The following is a 21,735-nucleotide window of genomic DNA, read 5'->3' on the forward strand; positions in this document are numbered from 1 at the left end:
GTTTGCTCCGATGTCTGCGTAGCTCCTGACAGAGCGGCCTTCACACATTGCTATGCTGTGGAGTGGCGTGATGTGTATAAATGATTCTCTTTGCCAGGCCCTCTCTCCTTCTTTCTACAATACACTAGCTTTCTAGTGAATTCCAAAAACGTGTTTGGCACTAACAATGGCTCGCTCTTCTCTGTTCTTTTTCGAAACTTCCAAAACGATGGCTGGTCCTTTGTATGGCCTCTGTGTCTTTTCCAAATCCGAAACCAACGTTTGCCATGTTCGCTGCGGTCTGCAAGCCCCTCTGATCTGCTCAAACTGTCCAGCGAAGATGGCATGAGAATAATAATGTCGCTAGAATCGGAACTACCCCAGCGATATGTCGCGTCCCCTCGAAAAGACGGTAGAGTTTCGACGTATGAGACGATAATCCAAAAATATCTCATCTTCCAAGGTATGGCTCTGTGGACTTCGCAGAGGACATAAGTTTCACCGACCTTGTGTCTCCTCTCCTCGAATGAAAATTCTTCAAAACGCCGTATTTTTCAAAATCATAACTGGTTCGACCCATGGGCGAGACTTCCGTTCCTTTCGCGCAAAACTTCGTCATGATTTGCTCATGGTACACTAAAAGAAGCATGTAGACTTCTCATGTGTGCGTGCCCGGCGGTGCTTTCGAAGTGAAACAAATACAGCCCGGCATCGTGCCGCCTCAAATATGCACCACCGCGGCGAATGAACCAGCCGCCGGTGTTGTCTTTCCCGTCTTTTTTTTCATGACCGTCACGTGCGACCGGAGCTGGGCTCGTGTATAAAGACCTCTTTTCGAGTGCCAACCTTCTATTTTCCTCATCAAAAGTCCTTTTTCTTGCTTTACCAAGATACGGATACCAGGAAAGCTATGGTTCCGCCTTCTCTGGATCTGGCAGTCTTTTTGAAAACACGACGTCCACTACGCATGGACTTGCTGCGCTCTCGAAAATTTCCACTACTGTTGTCATGATCCAATCCGCGGAAAGTCTAGTTGATGCCGCTTCACTGCGGAGTGTTGGCAGACTGTGTATAAAGCCTTTCCCTGGCACTGCACCTCACATCCTCATTCACATACTTCTTTCCATGATTGTCCAAAAGGCCCATTATGGCCCCTTATGATTGGACAACCTGTCGTCTTTTCCAAAATACTCAAATAAATTCCGCGATGTACTATGGCTGCATCCTTGTTCCAGGCAGGATACGAAAGCGGACAGTACCTATTTTATGCTGTCCAGGCTTGGAAGCTTCAAAACAAGACCAGATGACCTAGCTGTCCTTCGCAGTTGTTGTGTCGACGCCAGCTGGGAAGGAAATGAGATCGCAACTGCCATTTTCAAATAACCAGATAATGCGCACATGTTCGAGTTTCGACGCATCCGGCCCTAGGCAAACACTCCGTCTAGAATGAACGCTACTCAACATCGAAATGCCGTTTGGCGATGAAAGATGGTATTCTGGTGGTCACGGCTATCATGACGATGCGGGAAAGCGGGGCTGTTAGCGTCGAAGCACTATATAAATCTCGGTATCTAGCTGACCTTCTCCTTTATCACACTGCACTTTCCTTTTACTAAAATTTACACCAAGGCTTCTGATGTTGTCTGCCTCCTGCGCAGCTTCCACATTTTCCAAAACGATGATAGAACTTTTCGATGTGTCGAGCATCTCCGCGTAGATAAAAAAGACGAGCCGTGCATCCGACATGCATTTCATCAAAATCAAGACTTCATCGAGGAATTCGATGTAGCAGCCTGATGAGAGAACTTCACTCCGCTATTCTCCAAAAGGGCCATCCTCGGATTTGGATGGGCCCGTCGGCTCTACAACTTCTGCTACAAGACACCTGCTTCTTCCTCCTCTTCTGAAGCACTAGAAACACGCAAACTTCAAAAGCCTGGCGAAGATGTTCGGATGTGTTGAAAGTTCTTAAGATCCTACAGTTCCTAAACAAACGAGAAGGACTGGCATGTTCTGAAAATGAAAATTCGCCACCAACATCGCATGAACTGATCTTCTCTCGAGCGGCAAGATTGATGAAAGAAAAGCTATGTCTAACATTTGCCTTAAAGATCACATGAACAACGTCCTGATTTTGCTGTCTCTATTGGATATGCATCCAAAATTAACACCAAACATCACGCTCATCAATGTGATGGATTATTCCTCACGAAGTCGCTGTGTACATGCTTATGCAAACCCCTTGGACATGTTTAAACAGCTGGAAAGCTAGACACGAGCTCCAAATGAGCTGGTGTCGGTGCTGAGGATGTATAAAAGCTACTGCTTCTGCTCTTCTTCCTCAACCATTCGATCCGCTCATTTCTGAAATCAAAATCTTCACGCGTCGCGCCCATGTCTGGTTTCTGCGAGAGCGAGCACCAAAAGCGGATCAAAGAATTTACATGTCTTCTTCTCCTGTTCTTCTTCCACTCTCCTTCTCGGCATACATGACAAAAAGTCGCTAGAAAGAAAGGTATGCTTTCTGGCTCTCTCCGAGGCCACGCAGAAAATGTACGAAAAAACACAGGATGTCCAGCATTCCGCAAGATCTACATCCATGACATTGTTCTCAGGTCTCTCCAGATAGGCCGAAAAAAACACAATGACCGCTCCATGTCCTCCTGGGCTTCCAGTCCGCAGTCCAACTATCGAAATTGAGCAATGTCACATCCATGTTGTTTGACTCCAAAGGTTCTACGGCTGGACGCCATGGGATCTCTCACGAAGAGCTTCGCACATTTATCGCTCACCAAACACTACATTCGGCCTTGATATGAGCGTCTTGCCCTTCTTCCGACTCAAACACGCAGCGGCAAATCTCATGAAAGTCAGCCACAACTACATCCATGATCGCGTTCCAGAGTCAAAGGCTTTGTCATCTTCATCAGCCCTAATATGGATTCAAAAACGATGACATCCTGGTAATGTTTTCGTCAGTGTCATCGTCTTGTTCATGACATATTACCCAAATAGCAGCGACCGCCAAGATGTCTCTAGTCCTGGGGGTATAAGATGCTGCAGAAGCTGCGAGCTTTCTATCTTCTTATAGCATACCCTATTCTATTAAAAAGGACGGGTCCGCAAATACATGTCGTTCCGTCCAAAACGATCGCTTCTACAAAGCCATGTCTGCTTCTGCGATTACCCTTAAACAAACACCTACATGTTTGCGGCCTGTGTTCAAAAGATTAGGACAACGGAACTTATGGTCCTTTCTGGCTGAACCCCCCTCTTTCATGCCAGAAAGCAGTCCAACGCTCGAGTTATGAAAGCAGTGGAAGTTGCGAGCCTGTTCTCCGCTAAAATCCTCCTCTACTTGATCAAAATAGGCATCCTGACCTCGCAAGTCGTTCGGTTCAAGAGCATGAAGTGCAGAAGACATGTATGTTTCGTCCTTCCACCCAAAAAACATGATATCATTTATACATGTGCCCAAAAGTCTATCTCGACAGTGGAATGTCTCCACATGCCTCAACAGTCTAGTGTTATCACAACAATCATACCAAGTGACAGCGTCAGAAACAGGTTATAAACCGCGTTCGAATCTGCTAGCTTCTTCTCTCCTCGAAGCTTACTCTTTTTTGTTGAAAATTACGACTACTATGGCACCATGTCGTCCGATCCAAAAAGCTAGCGCAGGTTATGGCCATGCGTCGGCTCCTACGTTCGACTTCCAAAACAACAGCAGCCTTCATGTACGGGCTGCAGTATCCAAAATCGGCATCTGAAAACACCATGTTCGCTTCGGATACTCTTCCTCCTCTTCTGTACTAAAAGACGGTAGTATACTCGAGATATAAAACGTCGTGCAAGCTGCGAGCTTTCTCCCTTCTCAACCCTTCCTCCCATATACCAAAATGGATTCGTATTAGGCGCATGTCGTTCTGTCCAAAATCTCGCTCTCGCACTTCTATGTCTGTTCCTCCCTTCGACTTCCAAAACAACAACGGATTTTCCTCATGTCGGATATACTCAGGAAATCTAGACCGACACTAAAATGTCTGTTTCTGGTGGTTCTCCCGTCTCCTACACCAGAGATGTGCTTCCCCAGATCAAAACAGACAGATGGCGCCAAATGACTGTCTGTTGGACTGCATCTACTTCATCAAACCTCCAGTCGCCATACCCTATGGTCCTGAGACGATTCAAAATCGTGTCAAGCGATGCTATGAGAGAGATCGGAGAAAGAGAGAAATTGAAAGAGAATCAGAGGATAACCATGTGGGAAAAACGAAGTTCCTGGAAACATCGAAAGCGTTCCCGCAACATCACATGAGAGAGCAGTGGTCACGCTGTTTGAATCCGATCAAGAAATGCGACATGCTCTCGGCGCGGAGCAAGGACGTGTATAAATACCACTCTCGGGTCTGCCTTTCTCTTCTCTACAACATTCCCACTTCTGGAGTCTAAAGAAAAGGAAAAAATCTTCACATGAGTTTGTCTGTCTTTCTGGGACGTTCTCCAAAACACTTCTTCAAGCCGCTAATGGAGTGCGCTGCGGGCGCTGTTGAAACTGCAGGACTAGAAGTCCATGTTGCTGACACTGGGCTGAGAACGTGTATTAATACCACTCTTGGGTCTGCCTTTCTCTTCTCTCTACCACACCTCCAGTCTTGGAGTCCAAAATCACCAAAGGAAACGCGCCATGGCTTCGACTCTTGCTCTTTCTTCTCTCGATCATTTTCCAAAACTCTTCATCAACAACCCATGGAGTGCGTTGCTCGCGGTGTTAACATTCGACGACAAGAAGGCGATGTTCTCGGCGAACAACCGGGACGTGTATATTTAAAATACTTCTCCAGCTTCTGCCTCTCTCTTCTCTACAGCACCTCCGATTCTGGAGTTCCAAAACAAAGAGTAAAGACGAGCGATGGCTCCGGCTCTGCTCTCCCCCCTGGGTTATTATCCAAAACTCTGGGCCAACAACTTCATGGAGTGCGTTGCTCTCGTTCACTAAATCTTACGGCGGATCATAATTGCTCTTAGCGCAGGACTGGGAGGTGTATAAATACCCCTTGGGGTTCTTGTTCTAACCTTTTTTACGACAGCTCTAATTCTGGAGTCCCAAAATAGACCGAGGTCAGACTCATGGCTCCGGCTCTTCTCCTTCTGCCCGGGTTGTACCAAAACCGAATGAGTACAAGATCATTGAGTGCGCTGCCCGTGCGAGAGAGGGCTCATCTTGATTCAATTTCTTAATACTATGGTGATGATCATCATCACCGAACCTGTGGTGCTCCAACCTCATACCTTCAAAGCTTCCCTACTATCGTACACATGCAATCCAACCTCCCCTCCTCCTCCACCCATCCCACCCCTCCTACTTCCCCTGCGCCTTTGGCTTAACACTAAAAAAACTACTCATCTTCTTCATCCCACTCGTATCCACCTTCTTGAGAGCCTTAACCCCCCTCCCCTCACTCTTCTTCTTCCTCTCCTCATCCTCCTTCTTCCGCTTCTTCTCTTCCCTCTCGGCAATCTTCTCTTCGTCTTCTTCAATCGCGCGTTTACGACTGATGTTGTCTGATATACTGCGTAGAGACAGCGCTTCGGATTTAAGCGTTGCGATGGCGGTGAGGTGAGTGTCGAGGGGTGTGAAGCGTGGGGATAGGAGGGCGAGTAAGGGTGTGCGGAGGGAGGGGGGAGTGTAGGAGGAGAGGAGGTAGGTTAGGGATGTGCGGAGGCGGAGGAGGTGTGGGATTTCGGGGGGTGTTGTGAGGGTGGGTTTTGAGGGGGCGTCGTCGGGTGGTGTTATTGTTGTTGTGACGCTTGTTTGCGAGTCGACTGTTGTGCTGTTCTCCTTTTCTGAGTCACCGTCGGGGGTTGGTGTAATGGTGCTTAGTGTGCTTTCCTCACGCTTTATGCTCATGACGGGTATCTCCAGGGCTGTCTTGATGAATCTCTCCTCCATCGATGGCGGAAGCCCCTTCTTCACCATGCGCTCGGCCTTTGCGACAAAGACCTCGAGAAGCTTGGTGTGGGACAGGCGGTACATGGACTCTTCGCCTGCGTCGACTTTGTCGCATATCCTTCGCATCTTGGTTTCTATCATTGATTTTAGGGTAGGATATTGCGATAACAGCGCTTTCCAATGTGGTGAAGCGGATGAGAGTGTGTCGAGGTAGTCATCGAAGGCGAGGAAGTGTTGCTTCGTGTCTTTTGCTGACTTTGGTGTGAGGGCGGGGAGGATGAGGAAGAGGATGTCGATGGGTGTTGCGATGAAGAGATCGGCGGATTTGGTGATGTAGCCGCTGCCTACCCGTGAGGCGTCTGCTTCCTCGGTGGTGCCATCCTCGCTCTTCTCTCCTGTTATCAACCAACTCTTGAAGTCTTTCTTTGGCGCAGCGATGCGCGTGAACTCGTAGAACCCTTTCTGGGGGCAGAAGTAGTATCGTGATGGTGTATCATTTGCGGGGTTGTCGAGGCTGACTATGCGCGCGTCTTTGGATGTGTCTTTTGGTAATACGAACAGTTTCGGGGGGTTCGATGTGCTTGCGGGCAGCGGTTTGGCTGTGGTGGTAGGTTCGGGCGTGGATTCTTTAGTAGCGGCCTTTGCGGGTTTCGAGCGTGTGCGCGCCATTGCGAGGTGTCTGCTGGTCCAATTGGGCATATACAGTCTTGAATGTGGTGTATCGAGTTCGTGGTGGAATCGGAGTTCAAGCGCGTCGCGTGGGCGCAACCTTAGACGCGCAATCCCTGTCACGTCACGGTTTCGGATTAGATTAGTCTGGGGTGAACCACAGTCCGGTGTCAACAAACGCTACGGGACCGGGCTATGCGCTTGTGAGTCCTGCCTGACGATCGACTGTTTCCCATCTTGCTTTTCCCGCTTCCAGTATTGGCGTTGCTATGGGCCACTGCGAGATAGCGCATCCGATATTGCACCATCACAACAATGATTGTGCGGGAGAGCCCCAAGTCAAAAGGTAAGTCGCCCATACGAAGGTGCCATGCGTGCGCTGACTCTAGTGACAGTCAAGAACAACCAGCCCAACTGGCCCCCGCAGTCGCCCGTCGAAGCCCTTCTCAGCTCGCCATCCGGCCGTAAGAGGTACGAGAGCCGCCGCCAGCGCGACTCAGCATCGCCATCCCCCTCGAAACGCCGCCCAATGTCGCGCGGAGGTGTGCCAGCCGGCAGCGATGGAGAGGAGGATGAGGAGACACTCCAGCTGCAACTCCAGGCCATCGAGGCCAAGCTGAAGCTGAAGGCGCTGCAGAAGAAGAAGAACGAGTCCCAGGATCTGGATCGCAATGGAGCGTCATCACGAGCGAGCATGGCCACCGGCATGCGCAGAATCGACCTGCCGCGGCCCGAGACCAGGCAAGAGACCGACGTCGAGGTACCGCGATCACCAGTCCGGATGCGACAAGCGCCAACCGAGCCGAAGAGTCCTGCGCGCGTCATGCTGGGCATAGACAAGGGACTCACAGCCCGCGACGTTAGTCTCAAGCGGCCGGGAAGTGCTGTCAGCGGGCGCATGTCGCGGCTGGGCTCGTCGAAAGAGGTCGAGCCGCCCAAGATCAAGTCCTTCAGTGAGCGCATCGCAGAGAGCAGGAACAAGGAGAAGGAGCGTGAAGAGAAGGAGGACAAGGCTGAACAGAGACGGAGTAGGGGGTTTGGGCTGCAGAACATCGAAGCGCTGAAAGACCGGCCGTCGCTATCACGAACCAGCTCATCTCAGAGTACCGATACCAAGACTTCACGCGACATGCCTCCGCCGGCCCTGAGGAATCACAGCCGAACGCAAAGTCTACAGAACCGTACATTTGGGGGTCCGCCCACTCCAAGACCAGGCTCCACATTGTCTTTCAGGCCCGAAAGCTCACGCCCGACCTCGTCCTCTTCCAAGGCCACGTCTAGCAGCTTTGGCTCAACTCCGACAGCCACAAAATACGCCGAGATCTCGTCGCGCGACGAAAGCGCCGATGCTCCTAGTTTCGAATCGTTCTCTGGTCTCCACCTCAAGTCGAGGGAAATGCAACACAATGTAGTCACGCGCACGCTGGAAGGCAAGACGGTCTTGACAATACCTCAACTGCTGAAAACCGTCAAGGCGCCAGAATACGATCCGCCAGATTGGGAGAACGACTATGTTGTTCTTGGGGTTATCTGCTCCAAGTCGACACCGCAAAACTCCAAGAACGCAGCAAAGGACCAGACCAAGGGCAACCAGGACAAGAACTTGGACCAGAACGGCAAGTTTATGGTTATTCGTCTCACGGATCTCAAATGGGAGCTCGATCTCTTCCTGTTCGACACTGGCTTTTCGCAATTCTGGAAACTCCCTCTTGGTACACTAGTCGCCATACTCAACCCCGATATCATGCCACCACGGAACCGCGATACCGGCAAATTCTCGCTGAAGTTGTCAAGTTCTGACGACACCATCCTTGAACTTGGTACAGCGCGAGATCTAGACTTCTGCCATGCACAACGGAAAGACGGCAAGGAGTGTGGTCAGTGGATCGACGGTCGCAAGACCGAATTCTGCGAGTTCCACATCCAACTTCAGGTGGACAAGGCCAAGAAAGGCCGCATGCAAGTCAACACCATGACCGGGTTTGGCGGAGGTCCAGGCGGCGGCATGTTTGGCCGACGCGGTGGCCCGAAAGGTGATGAACTCAAGAGGGAAGGCAAGTATCACGACCGAGAACTCCACGAGACCGTCTACATTGCACCACGTCCCGGCGGCGCAGCCAAACTCATCGACCGCGACCACCAAAACTGGGAAGGCGGAGCAGGCCGAGAGGACCGCTTCCGCAAGCAACTAGCCGAAAAAGAGAAGGAAAGAGAACTAGCAAAGAAGCTCGGCACGATGGGAGATGGCAGTACCGGAGGCGACTACATGAAGCTCAAGGGTGCTGGTACCCAGAACCTCCCCGCAAGAGGCTACACATCGTCGCAAGGTTCCTCAGGCGCAAAGCCTGACAAGCCAGCCGACGTAGACTTTACCAGTCTACTTAACCGTACGTCAGCCGATGTTTCTTTGGCGCCTGTTAAACGTAAACGAACAGCATCGGCGAAATCATCCAACTCGAGCGACCCCGTCGGCTGGGGCTTCAAGTACGGCCGTATCCCATCACCGAAGAAGGATACTTCTTTCCCTTCTGCATTCCGCGGTACACGCGAAGCCAGTCCAGCGAAGAAGAAGGCGCGTCTCTTGCTAGCCGGAAAAGGCATCCGCGAGCCAGGCCGCGAGAGTCTCGGCGGTCTCGACGCTGGTCTTATTGCTGCCATGGACGACGACGACGATGACGATTTGGAAGTTGTTTAATTCTTTTGGAAAACACTAGGGGAGGCATACACAAAAAAACATGAAGGGGAGGGCGTTTGGGTCACAAAGCTCGCTGATTGGCTAGAGCTAAGCGAGCAACGGGGTGCATTTCGACTTTTCTGGGCTGATGGATACCGAAGGCTTTAGCGTGGAGCGAAGCCGCATTAACGACTTTCCTTTTGTTTTACTTGTACAATATTATACCCGCTTTGTTACGCTGAATTGTATACTGCGTTTACCTTACCAAGGTTCTGAGACTGTTCATCCGGAGAGAAGTGAGGTATTCCTAACTATACCAACGACGCACGTGCGACCACATCACCGAGGGAAAGAGCAGGACCACCACTTTCAGGAAACGAATTACAATAACATGGCGACGTCAGACCCCAAACCCTCAGAGAAGATCTACGCTCTCATCAACTACGAAGACCCCTACGTCCAACCCCTTATCATCGCCGCACTTGAGAAGCGCTTGCCAGAATCATCTTATGAGTTGATAACATCTCTATCCCAACTCCCCTCCCCCTCCTCCCGCCTCCTCCAATGGGTCCAATACGAATCCATCGACTTCGACCACCTCATTGAAAACTCCTCCAGTAGTCTCGCCAACGCCTACATAATTCGCAAAGCCCTAATCCGGAAACACTACCTCAGCACCACCATCGCCAATTGGATAACCAAATACCCCGATAGCGTACTTAAGAAACACGTCAAGCCGAGCGTGGAGTTTGAAGTCGACTACGCCGAGTTTCTGGATGATGCATTGGTTGAAGCGTGGGAGTTGAAGGAGAGTTGGGCGAGGAATGAGAGTCAAGAAGATGAGAAGAAGAAGGAATGGTGGATTTTGAAACCGGGGATGAGTGAGAGGGGGCAAGGGATTAGGTTGTTTAGCAGTGAGGAGGGGTTGACTGGGATTTTCGAGGAGTGGGATCCTGAGAGTGATGATGAGGACGAAGAAGAGGAGGAAGATGCGAGAAGTGATACCGGCGCCAACAGCAGTCTCAGCATTGGCGAGCAGGGGAAAGACGAGAAAGAGAAAGAAGAGGGAAACGGCATCATGACATCCCAACTCCGCCACTTCATCGCACAACCTTACATCCACCCCCCGTTACTCCTCTCTCCTCCCAACGCTCCCACTCCAGAACTGCGCAAATTCCACATCCGCACATATGTCCTCGCCACATCCGCTCTCCAAGTCTTCGTCTACCGACCCATGCTCGCCCTCTTCGCCGCACGCCCCTACGTCCCCCCTTGGTCCGACGTGTTACAAAACGACCGCGACGAAGCCATGCGCGCGCATCTGACAAACACGTGTTTACAGGAGAGTGGGGATAGGGAGGGCAGTGTGGGGTTATTTTGGTCTCTCCCCGACTCTTTACCTACACAACCCGACCTCGGATCTATCAAACTAGACGCAAAGCCGGATTGGAAAGACAAAGTATTCGAGCAGATCAAGGAAACGACAGCCGCGACATTCGAAGCTGCGGCGAGGGGGATGTCGATTCATTTCCAGCCGCTGCCTAACAGCTTTGAGATTTTCGGGCTGGATTTCATGGTAGGGGTAGAGGAGGATGGCGGACTGAACACGTATCTGCTGGAGGTGAATGCGTTTCCGGATTTCAGGCAGACGGGGAGCGAGTTGAGTGGGATGATTGAGGGGCTTTTTGAGGGTGTGGTGAATAGGGGGGTTGTGCCTTTCTTTGGGGTAAAGGGAGAGGGAGGGGACAGAGATGACGGGATGGTCAAGGTTTTGGATATTGATCTGGGACGGCGGTGAGGGAACATCATAGAGAGAGGGGTATTTACATTCACGTTCAGTCAAATAAGCACATTCAGAGTTATCACTCGTATTTTCCTTGATCTATACTACGTTCCCTTCCATGTCCTCCCATTACCATCGATTCAACCGCTAAGCACCGTATACCAGCTCGGTGTCTGTTCATCGAGACGCCCAGATACCAAGCAACCGCATACCGTGATCCCGCAGTCAAATCCGTATTCCCTACTTACTAACTAAGTTACTCTGGGCAACGCACATATGCGTGCTGTCCAGTAAATGTCCCAGAGAAAACACCGATTACAATGCCTTCTCGGCAAAGAAAGGTTCTCATCCCTCTTCAATGCCAAACAAACATTAAAGGCCGTCAGTAGTGCGAACCTTTTCGTAATGTAATCGTGGGTATCCTGATCCTGTTCCTCGACTCGCATAGGTCGAAGAACACAAAAAGCAAACGCTCGCTATGCAAACAATCAGTCACAAAGGACCTGATGCAAAAGGGGAGTTGGGAACGCTTGGTGATAGCATCTCAACACAAGCTACGAGGAAGACTTGTTCAAGACGAACGGGCTGAAGGCCGTTAGATGTTGTCAATTGACATGGATGAGGTAGAGTGCTCACTGCGAGCCCGCTTGTCTGCTGCCTCGCGCTCGAGCGGCTCACCGCTGCGCTTCTTGGATGTCTTGGTGGAGCTGCTGGAGCTGTGCGCTGACTTGACACGCGACCATGAATCAAACGAGATCTCTGCTACTGTATAAGCGGGGGATTCATTGGCGAAAATTGAAGAGACTTACCCTTCTTGAGCTTGCGGGTCGTAGGCGGCGGCGATGTGAGCAAGGATGGTGTTGGGACGGCGTTCTTGCCCTTCTTGCGGCTCGGGGTCGCGACGGACGCATCGATGTCGGTGGTCGCCTCCTCGTCGTCGGTCTCAACACCGTTTGCGCGGTTGCGCTCTTTGATCTCTGCTTGGAACAGAAGACGGGGTTTGATAGACGAACGAGTGAGCGGACGGCGGGCCTCATAACCAATCTGGCGGCGGACTTGCTTGTCATCGGCGGAGAGGTCGTCGTCTTCCTCTGCCGCTGAGGCGCCGGAGGGTGCGTCGTCGTGGAACTTGCGGAAGACCTTGCGACCTCGGAAGATGTATACCATTCCTTCGTCACGGTCGACAGCCGCCTCCATCTTGGCAGTCTTTCGGTCGACGACCTTCCTTGACTTTTGGGGAGCAGCCTTTGCCTTGCCCTTGCCCTTGACGGTGATGAATGGGTTATCTTCAGTCTGAGCACCAGGAGTGGGTACGCGCTCCTTGGAGTCAGTGTAGATGGGGATCTTTTCAGTGTTCTCGTCCATCTGCTGGGCGAAGCTCTCTAGAGTGTAGAGGTTCTTAGTCTTGCGGCCCTTGCGCGGGGTCGGCATGGCTTCGTCGATGGTTGAAGGTCGGTTGGCGGGGAACAACACGCGCGCGGTCGAGCTGACGTCTTCGATGCGACGCTTGCGCGGCGTCTTTGCGGGAGTTGGGAGCATGCCCTGTGGAGAAGTTAGCATGTTGGGTTGTAGTAGGTGTGGAGGCCGTCTGGCACTCGACGCGGTTGTTTGTCAACCGCACCGGGCCCAGGCGGTCACCTCAGGTAACATACAGGAGCCATGTTCGCAAACAAGGTGCGCCGGGACGAGCTTGGTGCAGCAGTGTCGGAGTCAGAGTCGAGCGGGTTGAGGTCCAAGGGCGCGCGACGGGTCGAGCGTGGAGAGCGGAGGTGTTGGTGTTGTGGGGATGCAGGCGACGATGGGGGTGAGAGTGCAAAGGAAGCGTTTGCGCGGGCAGCAGAACGCTTGGCGTGAGAAGAGGCCGTTGGCGTGATGTCGCGCCTGGTCCGTGGGCTTGACCGCTCCTGTTGGTGAGTGTGAGCGTCGTGCTGGGCGGCCACTCTGCGCGATCGGCGCGGTGAAAACGGCTCGTAGTTGTCTCCATACAGCGGCGCGGGCGGCGTGTGGACGCGGCGGGGCGGGGACGGCGTGCGCTCCATGTTGGGTGGGATGATGCGGGTGTTTGTTTGGGATAGGGCAGTTGTGGTGTTGTTGTAGCAATACAGGGCGAATTGTGGGTATCCAAAATCAAAACAATGCCACAGCAAGCTCGATGTCGCAGCGCTTCAACGTTGGGATGACAATGGAGGCAGTATCGATATGCGCGCAAGTGGAGATGGCGGTAGGGCTGGTGATGGTGAAGGTGAAGGACAAAGCCGGGTGGAGACAATGGGCTATGTCACGACGGGGAATGAAGTCGCGAGGTTGGGACGGCAGGTGCAGATGGCTGGTGCTCCTTCCTTGGCGCAACGCGGAACATCAACAAACCCCTGCTAACCGCTGGCCCCGCCAAACCAAATACGTCAAACAAGCCAACCTGTCAGTCGTTGAAACTCACCAAATCAATTCGTCTAGAAGAGTCCGACACAATACACAACACATTTACACAGCATGGACCCGCCGAACCTGGGCGCGCTTGACCTCTCCGACTCGGACACGGACGCGTTGTTTGACACGCCTGCGGCACGCAAGACCAAGAAGCAGACAAAAGATGCGGACAATGATGCAGCAAAGACACGGTCAAAGGAGTCGCATTACACGACAGAAGAGGCGCGCGAAGCAGCATTGCGCAGGGAGTTGGAGAGCATACGAAACGTCAACAAGGTCATCGAGGGCGTGGTAGAAAGCCTGCAGAAGGCCAAGGACAACATGGCTGTAAGGGACAATAGTAGAACTGCCGCAGTCTCTAGACTGACGATGAATAGACTGTATCACGCACCGTCCAGAATGCGTCTACCTTGCTCCAAACATGGACGCGCATACTTTCCCAAACAGAACATAACCAGCGTCTAATCTTGAACCCGCAATGGCAGGGTGCGTCGCAAGATTTGGTTGACATCGAGGAGGAAGAGGTACACCGCCAGCAGGCTGCACAACGTCGGGCGGCAGACGAGCAGGCGCGGAGAGAAGCTGCGGCTAGGAAGATAGAAGAGGATCGCAGAAAGGCTGAGGCGGCTCCCAGGGCAGGTACTCGAGGCAGAGGCAGGGGCGTCCGGCCACGCGGTGCTTCGACATCGTCCACAGGGAACTATACCGGCGTAGGCGGACAGACCGGACGTGGTATCAGTCGCAGCGACTCACGAGGTCGAGCAGGCAGCGGCATTGGACGAGGGCTTCCGCGGGGACGAGGTAGAGGCTTGGGTTGATGGGATTGCACATACGCCTTCGCCTCACCTCGAACGTATACATGAAATACCCAATCGACAGTTCCACCTGCGTCGTATACTTTGCAGTCTGGTGGTGTCGAGTGCTGAGGTCAGCATAATTTATCGCGCAATTTCGGAACGCCTCACTCAGTTTCTCTCATCTTACCATCGCCGGGCATCCATAGCTCATCTTACCACGGCGTTTTCCCCCCGAGCAACCGCGACACGAGACCTCAAATCCGTACCTGCAGCTCGATGCAGCTCACGGGCCGTTGGTGATGCGGATGCGCTTCTCAAAACGGGAAGGTCTGAGAACCCCACTTGTCGTCAGTTGGACCCCGCCGTACATTTACTTGAGATCTTGCGACGATCCGGGGATTAAATAGATTCTGCTTTTCCTGCCATTCAACCTGCTTTCTGTTTCTCCTTCTCTTGCTTTTTGCAATTTCGAACTTCTAGATCGCGCAATGGAGGTCCCGACAGCAACGTCGCTACGCGACATCTACCCCGAAGACGCGCTCCCAGTCGAGACAAAGCGATGGGATAGCCTACTCGCCAAGTTCAAGGACCTCTATGGCAAGCAAGCAGACTTTATCGCTAGGAGTCCTGGACGCGTCAACATCATCGGCGAGGTAAATTACCTGCCAGAAGTCTATTACCTGTCACTAATGATTGTAGCACATCGACTACTCCCTGTACGAGGTTCTGCCCATGGCCATTACCGCCGACTTCATCATGGCCGTAGCTGTGCGACCATCTGAAGAGAAGCCGCGAGTACGGATAGCCAACCTCAACTCAGAGAAATTCCCCACCCGCGAGTTCGACATTCCCGAGGGAGAGATCCCAATCGACGCGACCGAGCATGAGTGGACTAACTACTTCAAGTCTGGACTGAAGGGTGTATCACAACTACTACAAAAGAAGCGAGGAAAGTTCACATCCGTGGGTATGGATATTGTATGCGATGGCACAGTGCCGAGTGGTGGTGGCCTCTCGAGTTCAGCATCCGTTGTCTGCACAAGCTCTTTGGCTGTGCTGGCTGCGAATGGTGAGGAGAAAATTGACAAGACCGAACTTTGCGAGCTTGCTATTGTCTCCGAGCGCGCAGTCGGTGTCAACTCTGGAGGGTGAGTACAGTGAAGTACATGGAAGTATCACGGCTAACACGTCCTCAGCATGGACCAAGCAGCCTCCGTCTTCTCCCTCCGCGGCTCGGCCCTATACGTATCCTTCAAGCCCAGCCTAAACTACACAAACATCGAGTTTCCCAAGACCGACCCCGAACTCGTCTTCGTTACCGCTCAGAGCTTTGTCGCCGCCGACAAGCACGTTACAGCGCCCGTATGCTACAACCTGCGCGTCGTAGAATGCACACTAGCAGCCGTCTTCCTAGCCAAAGCATTCGGTCTAAAGAAAGAACTCCCAACGGACTCCTCCCCTCTCGGTGTCAGCCTCCGCGGCTTCCACGACACCTACTTCGAAGATAAAGAGAGCGTCTCCGACAACACAAAGATCTCCGTGTCAGATTTCGAAACGCAACTCACGAAGCTAATCCAACACACCAAAGACTACCTCCCCCAAGAAGACGGCTACACACGTGCGCAAATTAGCGGACTGCTGGGTATCTCAGAAGACGAATTGAACGAACGCTACATGTCCAAGTTCCCCGTGCGCGCCGAAAAGTTCATGCTCCGACAGCGCGCGCTACACGTCTTCACAGAAGCCCTCCGCGTGATCAAATTCCGATCGCTCCTCGCATCCCCCCCATCAAACGACCGCGCATACCTCCAGTCCCTCGGCGACCTCATGAACACGACACAAGACTCATGCCGCGAGATCTACGACTGCAGTTGTCCCGAGCTGGACGAGCTGTGCGATTTAGCTCGCGCGGCTGGAAGTTGTGGTAGCAGGCTTACGGGCGCGGGCTGGGGTGGATGCAGTGTGCATCTTGTGCCGAAAGATAAGGTTGAGGCGGTTAAGAAAGCGTGGGTGGAGAAGTATTATAAGAAGAGGTTTCCGGATATCAGCGAGGAGAAGTTGAAGGGGGCGATCGTGGTTAGTGAGCCGGGGAGTGGGTCGGTGTTGTACAAAGTGAAGGATGGGAAACTTGCTTAGATCGTGATGTATGAATGGCAGTGTGGGGTCTGCATGCGCTCATGGAGGTTCGGCGCCGCGACGTCTGACCAGGGTAGGCCGTTTGGTAGGTCATAGTCACGGCTTTGAATATATGACAATGCCATTGGTTTGTCTTGCACCACTCCATCATCACAGCTTCGTGGATGTGAAATATCTCACGCAGTCAATTCGATGATGCTTTTCTGTCAAAGTCTGGTTCATGTCACATGCGCAACTTTGGTTCTCTTCACAGATCCCATGGTTGCATGCGACGGGGGACCATGTTCGTCAAAGTCAATGGTGTGATAAAATCTGCAACACACACGACTATATTTCTACACTGTACCCCCTTGATACTCTACTTGCTGAAGACACTACACCCTTTCATACAGCACGACGCCCATCTTCACACCTGTATTCTCCCCACCCACATACTATCACCACAGATCTCCATCCATACACCAGGAGCGAAGATGACAAAGCGCAACCCCAACCGCCGCAGAAAGTCTCCACGCAAGCCTAGTCCCCAATCCAATGCACCCGAAATGCTGTACCAGGAAGCGGCCTATAACCAAGCGGGACACCAACAACACCGGCAACATAATGGCACGCTATATGCGAGCGAAATCATGCCAGCTTTCAGCGAAGATAGCATTCAACGACAGCTAGGGGGGTACATGGTACTACCACCAACGTTTGCACCTGCCCAAGCGAACATGTGGCAGCCGGGGTGTTGGTACCCGTATACGCATCCTACTACGGGAGAGGAAGCCGCGGAGTGGTATGATGCGCGGTATGTGGACGTTGAGGAAGACTACTCTTACGGCCGCAAGCACGAGAACGGGTGTGAACGGTTCTACCACCAGGGGGACTGCTATGTTCGCCATCACTGCTACGCCCACCATTACGACGATTCGTCGACTGAGGATGCTTCCATGCCGCCGTTGTATCAGTATGTGGAGGGGTATCATGATCCCATCTTGAAGGATCTAGCACCGGATTGGTGGAGGCTGTTTGGTCATGACGTACCGAAACAGTTCATCCTTTCATCAATATCAGTGGATGATCCAGACGCGGGCTCTGAGCCGGAAAGCAGAGGAGAGAGATGGGGAGTGGGATGCGGCGGCGTATTTTGGGCCGTATCGTGCTTCCGACACCGAGGCATGTCGCGGGTCTGAAAGAGCGTGTGGTGAAAATGAGGCAAAAGGAAAAGACAGAAGAGAAGAAGGCGAAGACTGTGTAAATAGTACCACAACACAGAAGCCTACTGAAGGCTCTAAGCGAGAATGCAGGGGAAGAGATGACTGGGAGTGTGACTTCTGCGGCCCGGAGTGCTTTTGCTGGACTGTCAAGGGAGAGGTGATGGAGACCTGCTGATGACATTCGGTTGCGTAGGCTGAGGCTGTACATAGAATGCGTGGTGTCTGAATACCGCCAGACATGCAGGAGCCAGCTTACTGCTTTGCCGAGGACGCAACCACGACTTTTTCGGTGCCCTGCCGATGTTAATCAGAACAGACTTCGTTACGAAATTCCGTTCTTGTGTTTCGGAAATCACAGCTAGCATTCTGGTGCAATGAAGGCGTCGGGGTGCATGTGATGGTGTTGTGTCGCTTGGGCGAAGCCACTCGTACGACTGTGAGGCGGATATCTCGCGTGCGGTCTTGTGCGGGATGGCTGATTCCACGTGGTTGTGCTCGCGGCATGCATGGCTCTAGACTTGCTGAAGTAATCCACATTTTGATGGAGTCATTGCGATTTGAAAAACTCATTGCGTTTGGTGGTGTGACAGGCGTGGCGCGTGGTCTGGCGATAGACATCCTGCAAGAGGCTGCGACGCGGTTCTAGCCGACGTTTGAAATCGAAAGTTTACGTTGCGCAATCTTTCGCCAGCCGGTACGATTTCCCTTTGCTTTTGCTATGAGCGTGGCATGGGAGCTGTTCGGGGTGGGGATTCTGGTGGCCCAGATAAGGAGACCCCTTTCCGCGTTCAGTCGATGTGAAGAAGCGAACCGTGATGGCGTTCTGAGCTGCACCGAAGTCCTCATAGATCTGGCTGCGTATCCGATTCAAGACAGCCTGATGTATAATGTGGCTGATGTTCCTCTCTTTTCAGCGGGATACTCATCAAATGAGAGAGATCGTAATCCTCAGACTCAGCGGGATTGGGCCGAAAAGCGCACGTCTCTCCAGAAGGCAGCTTGCGAGGGGGGCTGAGGAGGCCGCTTGAAGCGGCAAATAAGGGACTCGACGTGTAGTATAATGTGCCGTGGTAATCATCGATGCGATCAGATTTTGCTGTGTCGGCTTGCAGGTGGTCGGGATGGAGCGATGTGATATCGAGCAGGTGCCCTCAGGGCTGAAGTGGGGCCATCTCTGCGCAAGCGTCATCCGCTAGTCGCCTCCTTCCCAGGGTCAACTTCACGCCTCCTGCACCACCCTTTGGGAACGCCATCAATAATGAAGCTTCACCACACATCAAATGCCAATACGCATCTCACTGTCACAGTGCTTTGTCCAGACCGAGCCACCCTAACGCACATTTCCGCAGATCGCTGCACCCGCCGTTGCTGCACCCCGGATCGCGAAGGCTGCCGCGTGTCTTTGAACCATCTGCCGGCATATCGAAACATCAGCGGACTGGCTCCCAAATGGAATACAAGCTGCCCAGCATTCATATCACATAGCTGAGAGCTCCCGACCACAGACCGCGAACTATTGGCTAATCGACAGAACTTTAAATGTGTCTTGTCCGCTTCCGTCGTTATCTCTACATTCACCACCACGAGTACGAGTTTTCCAAACAGGCTCTCAACTATTGTATTGGAACGCTCCCTTGGAAATCATGGTCGATCAACTCCATCACTGCATGCTCGACAGCCGTTCATGGCAAGTAGGTGTCCAATCTGCACACGAACACCAAGCGAGTGAGGGCCACGCTACCTTGTAAGACACTACCGATTGGCAGAACATGGTACCATATATCGTATGATCTGCGCAAAGGGTCTGCAACTTTACTGGACTATTAATCTTCAGCGTGCCTGGCCCTTGACTTGGATCACTGCAGGGCTCTAGCCATGTTTGATAAGGCTATCACTCCAGTTGGTCATGTCCAATCATCTAACCTGTATCCCAGTGGAATTCGGCAAAGACTCCGAAAGGTGATGCTGAAGTAGGGTGACGACTTGATCCATGGCATATCTGCACGGCCCACTCTTGGTATATGCCGAGAATGCCAATGCCCTACGCCTCGAACGCTACAAAATCCACGTGGTGATGTAGCATCCACATTGAGCTAGTATCGAGCTCTGCAAACGGTTGCAAGCCATCGATCAGCGGCACTTTTGCCGCATTCAGTCGAAGCCATAACGCCGTATGTTCGGTTAGTTACCGATGCTGCTCAACTCGAACATGCTCAAGTTCAGGTTTGGACTGATCTGGACACTCGTCGCGATGTTCTGTATTGTGAAATTGGGGTATCGGCTATGCAACGACTTCGATGACACGCCAAATCGAGGTCTCGCTACATACCTCGCTACTTGTATGCCGGAATTCTATAAGGTTCAAGGTACTTCCAGTGATCAGGACCGTGGTTTATCGGCCTGATAGGATTCTAGCCTAGTATCGAAACTATACTAGCACTCCCATACCACTTTACAGCTCACAGTACAACCCCTTCCACATCGAATTGTCGACGAGCTTCATCACGCATTTGATCTTGGTTACGCAGTACTTCATCTGAGGGCCTTTGCACACATGCCCGACACTACCTTCGTACAAGCAATAGCACTCGAACGAAATTGCAGACACCGGCAAATCGCACACGGGTAGCTGGATGTCGAGAATGGCTCAAATACCACACCATATGAGCAATAATGAAACAGAACTATCCATGGCAGCTGATTCTCCACAAAGCAATCGATTACTGAGTCTACCAGCGGAATTGCGGGAGCAAATCTACCGTAACATCCTCTCATCGCCCGAACAAGGCCCAGAAATACTTCATACCTGTCGTCAGATCGAGCGAGAAGCACCCAAGTTTCTCTATCAGAGACCTATCAGCTTCCCCAATCAACTCTCGCTATACACTTGGGTAGACGCAACGCCTGACGATCTCCTCTCGCATGTCACCGATATATCAGTTGCGATTCGGGATATAGACCTTCGACCTATACTGTGCCCACACGCGTTCACACCGTCATCGTCATTACGGCCTCAGCTACTCACTTGGGAATTGTACGAAGCGGAAATTGGCAAGCTCATCTCGACGCTAGGAAGACTGCTGAACATCAAGACAATAACTATCATATCACCTGCGATATGCCAGTCCCACCTCTACGGCGAGTTCGTGTCCAGGGTTTTGGGTGGCCTTGATTTGATATCGTCGAATCTCCGGGTTGTACACGTCACCAGTCTGCAATCCTGAGTTCTAGCGGAGCAGCAAAGGACGTCCAAACTCCATCAGCTCGTCGTTTCTCTGATGACTACCAGACGCATTGTCTCCTAGCACTAAATGCACTTTATCTTCGCACATCAAGCATTCAAGCCCCTTCACTGGGGCCTGTTTCCAATGTCTCCACACCGTCAACGAGGTCTTTGCAGCTCAGTAAGAATCCCCATCCTCCCATGTTGAATTCAACCATCTCCTGGGCGAATTTTGGGCTAGTTGTAGCAGTTCCGTTGCTCAACAAGAGGCAGTCCCAATTTCTCCAAACCGCATCTGTCAAACTAGCAGCAACACATTGGTCTGTGTTGCAGCCTGCAAAGATCAATGTCCTGATACCGCGAGCCTTCAAAACACTCTCGACATTGGTCCCTCCCCAGAACCCCGACAGTCGATTCTTCCAAACTCTTAGATCATCAGGGGGGGCCAAACTCTCCAAAGCACTGCAGAGATTGGTATTCCATTGATCGCGCATGAGAACGGCGCCGCCTTCGACCGTAGATCCGTCATCTAGCGTTATGGGTCCGATGTTCGTTCCAAGACTAGGTACCTCGCAATCGCCCTTGAAGTTTGTGTCCATTGAGAAACCACGGACAATCGCAGGGGGTATAGTCTCGATATCCTCATCCGTGAGACCCCAACCGAGCCAAAGAATTTGAATTCCGGCCTTCCTGCATGCCGGTGTCGCTTGCTCGGTGAGCCTTTCCACAACTTGCAGACCCAGGCTGTTCGACGGCCGCCCAAATGCTGGGGACAGAAAGTAGTTTTGCATATCGACGACTACTAGCGCAGTCTGGTGGGATCAATGATGGCACGCGAGTCCTGTGTGCGTAGTGTCATGCGAGGGTAGACCTTGGGGCTGTTGGGCGCGGC

The 21,735-nt window shown here is 52.2% G+C and overlaps 6 protein-coding genes across 6 annotated transcripts; 4 read left to right on the plus strand and 2 right to left on the minus strand.

The window, feature by feature from the left end:
- Window positions 1–5,341: 5,341 nt before the first annotated feature.
- Window positions 5,342–6,601, minus strand: J4E90_000318 (uncharacterized protein; the record flags this gene model as incomplete). The annotated part of the gene is made up of 1 exon (XM_051429914.1): window positions 5,342–6,601. One exon carries the CDS (start codon window positions 6,599–6,601, stop codon window positions 5,342–5,344), a length of 1,260 nt encoding a protein of 419 aa, XP_051295401.1.
- Window positions 6,602–6,916: 315 nt separating this feature from the next.
- On the plus strand, window positions 6,917–9,296 carry J4E90_000319 (uncharacterized protein; the record flags this gene model as incomplete). The annotated part of the gene is made up of 2 exons (XM_051429915.1): window positions 6,917–6,947; window positions 6,997–9,296. 2 exons carry the CDS (start codon window positions 6,917–6,919, stop codon window positions 9,294–9,296), a joined length of 2,331 nt encoding a protein of 776 aa, XP_051295402.1.
- A 370-nt stretch (window positions 9,297–9,666) lies between these two features.
- J4E90_000320 (uncharacterized protein) lies at window positions 9,667–11,073 on the plus strand (the record flags this gene model as incomplete). The annotated part of the gene is made up of 1 exon (XM_051429916.1): window positions 9,667–11,073. One exon carries the CDS (start codon window positions 9,667–9,669, stop codon window positions 11,071–11,073), a length of 1,407 nt encoding a protein of 468 aa, XP_051295403.1.
- Window positions 11,074–11,653: 580 nt separating this feature from the next.
- On the minus strand, window positions 11,654–13,097 carry J4E90_000321 (uncharacterized protein; the record flags this gene model as incomplete). Its single annotated transcript, XM_051429917.1, has 3 exons — window positions 11,654–11,817; window positions 11,868–12,600; window positions 12,711–13,097. The coding sequence occupies 3 exons, from the start codon at window positions 13,095–13,097 to the stop codon at window positions 11,654–11,656; spliced, it is 1,284 nt and encodes a 427-aa protein (XP_051295404.1).
- A 451-nt stretch (window positions 13,098–13,548) lies between these two features.
- J4E90_000322 (uncharacterized protein) lies at window positions 13,549–14,303 on the plus strand (the record flags this gene model as incomplete). Its single annotated transcript, XM_051429918.1, has 2 exons — window positions 13,549–13,812; window positions 13,863–14,303. 2 exons carry the CDS (start codon window positions 13,549–13,551, stop codon window positions 14,301–14,303), a joined length of 705 nt encoding a protein of 234 aa, XP_051295405.1.
- Window positions 14,304–14,770: 467 nt separating this feature from the next.
- J4E90_000323 (uncharacterized protein) lies at window positions 14,771–16,418 on the plus strand (the record flags this gene model as incomplete). Its single annotated transcript, XM_051429919.1, has 3 exons — window positions 14,771–14,935; window positions 14,982–15,430; window positions 15,479–16,418. 3 exons carry the CDS (start codon window positions 14,771–14,773, stop codon window positions 16,416–16,418), a joined length of 1,554 nt encoding a protein of 517 aa, XP_051295406.1.
- Window positions 16,419–21,735: the final 5,317 nt, after the last annotated feature.

This window comes from Alternaria incomplexa (assembly GCF_024043165.1).
Source record: "Alternaria incomplexa strain BMP 0042 chromosome Unknown scaffold_1, whole genome shotgun sequence".
Classification (NCBI taxonomy): domain Eukaryota; kingdom Fungi; phylum Ascomycota; class Dothideomycetes; order Pleosporales; family Pleosporaceae; genus Alternaria; species Alternaria incomplexa.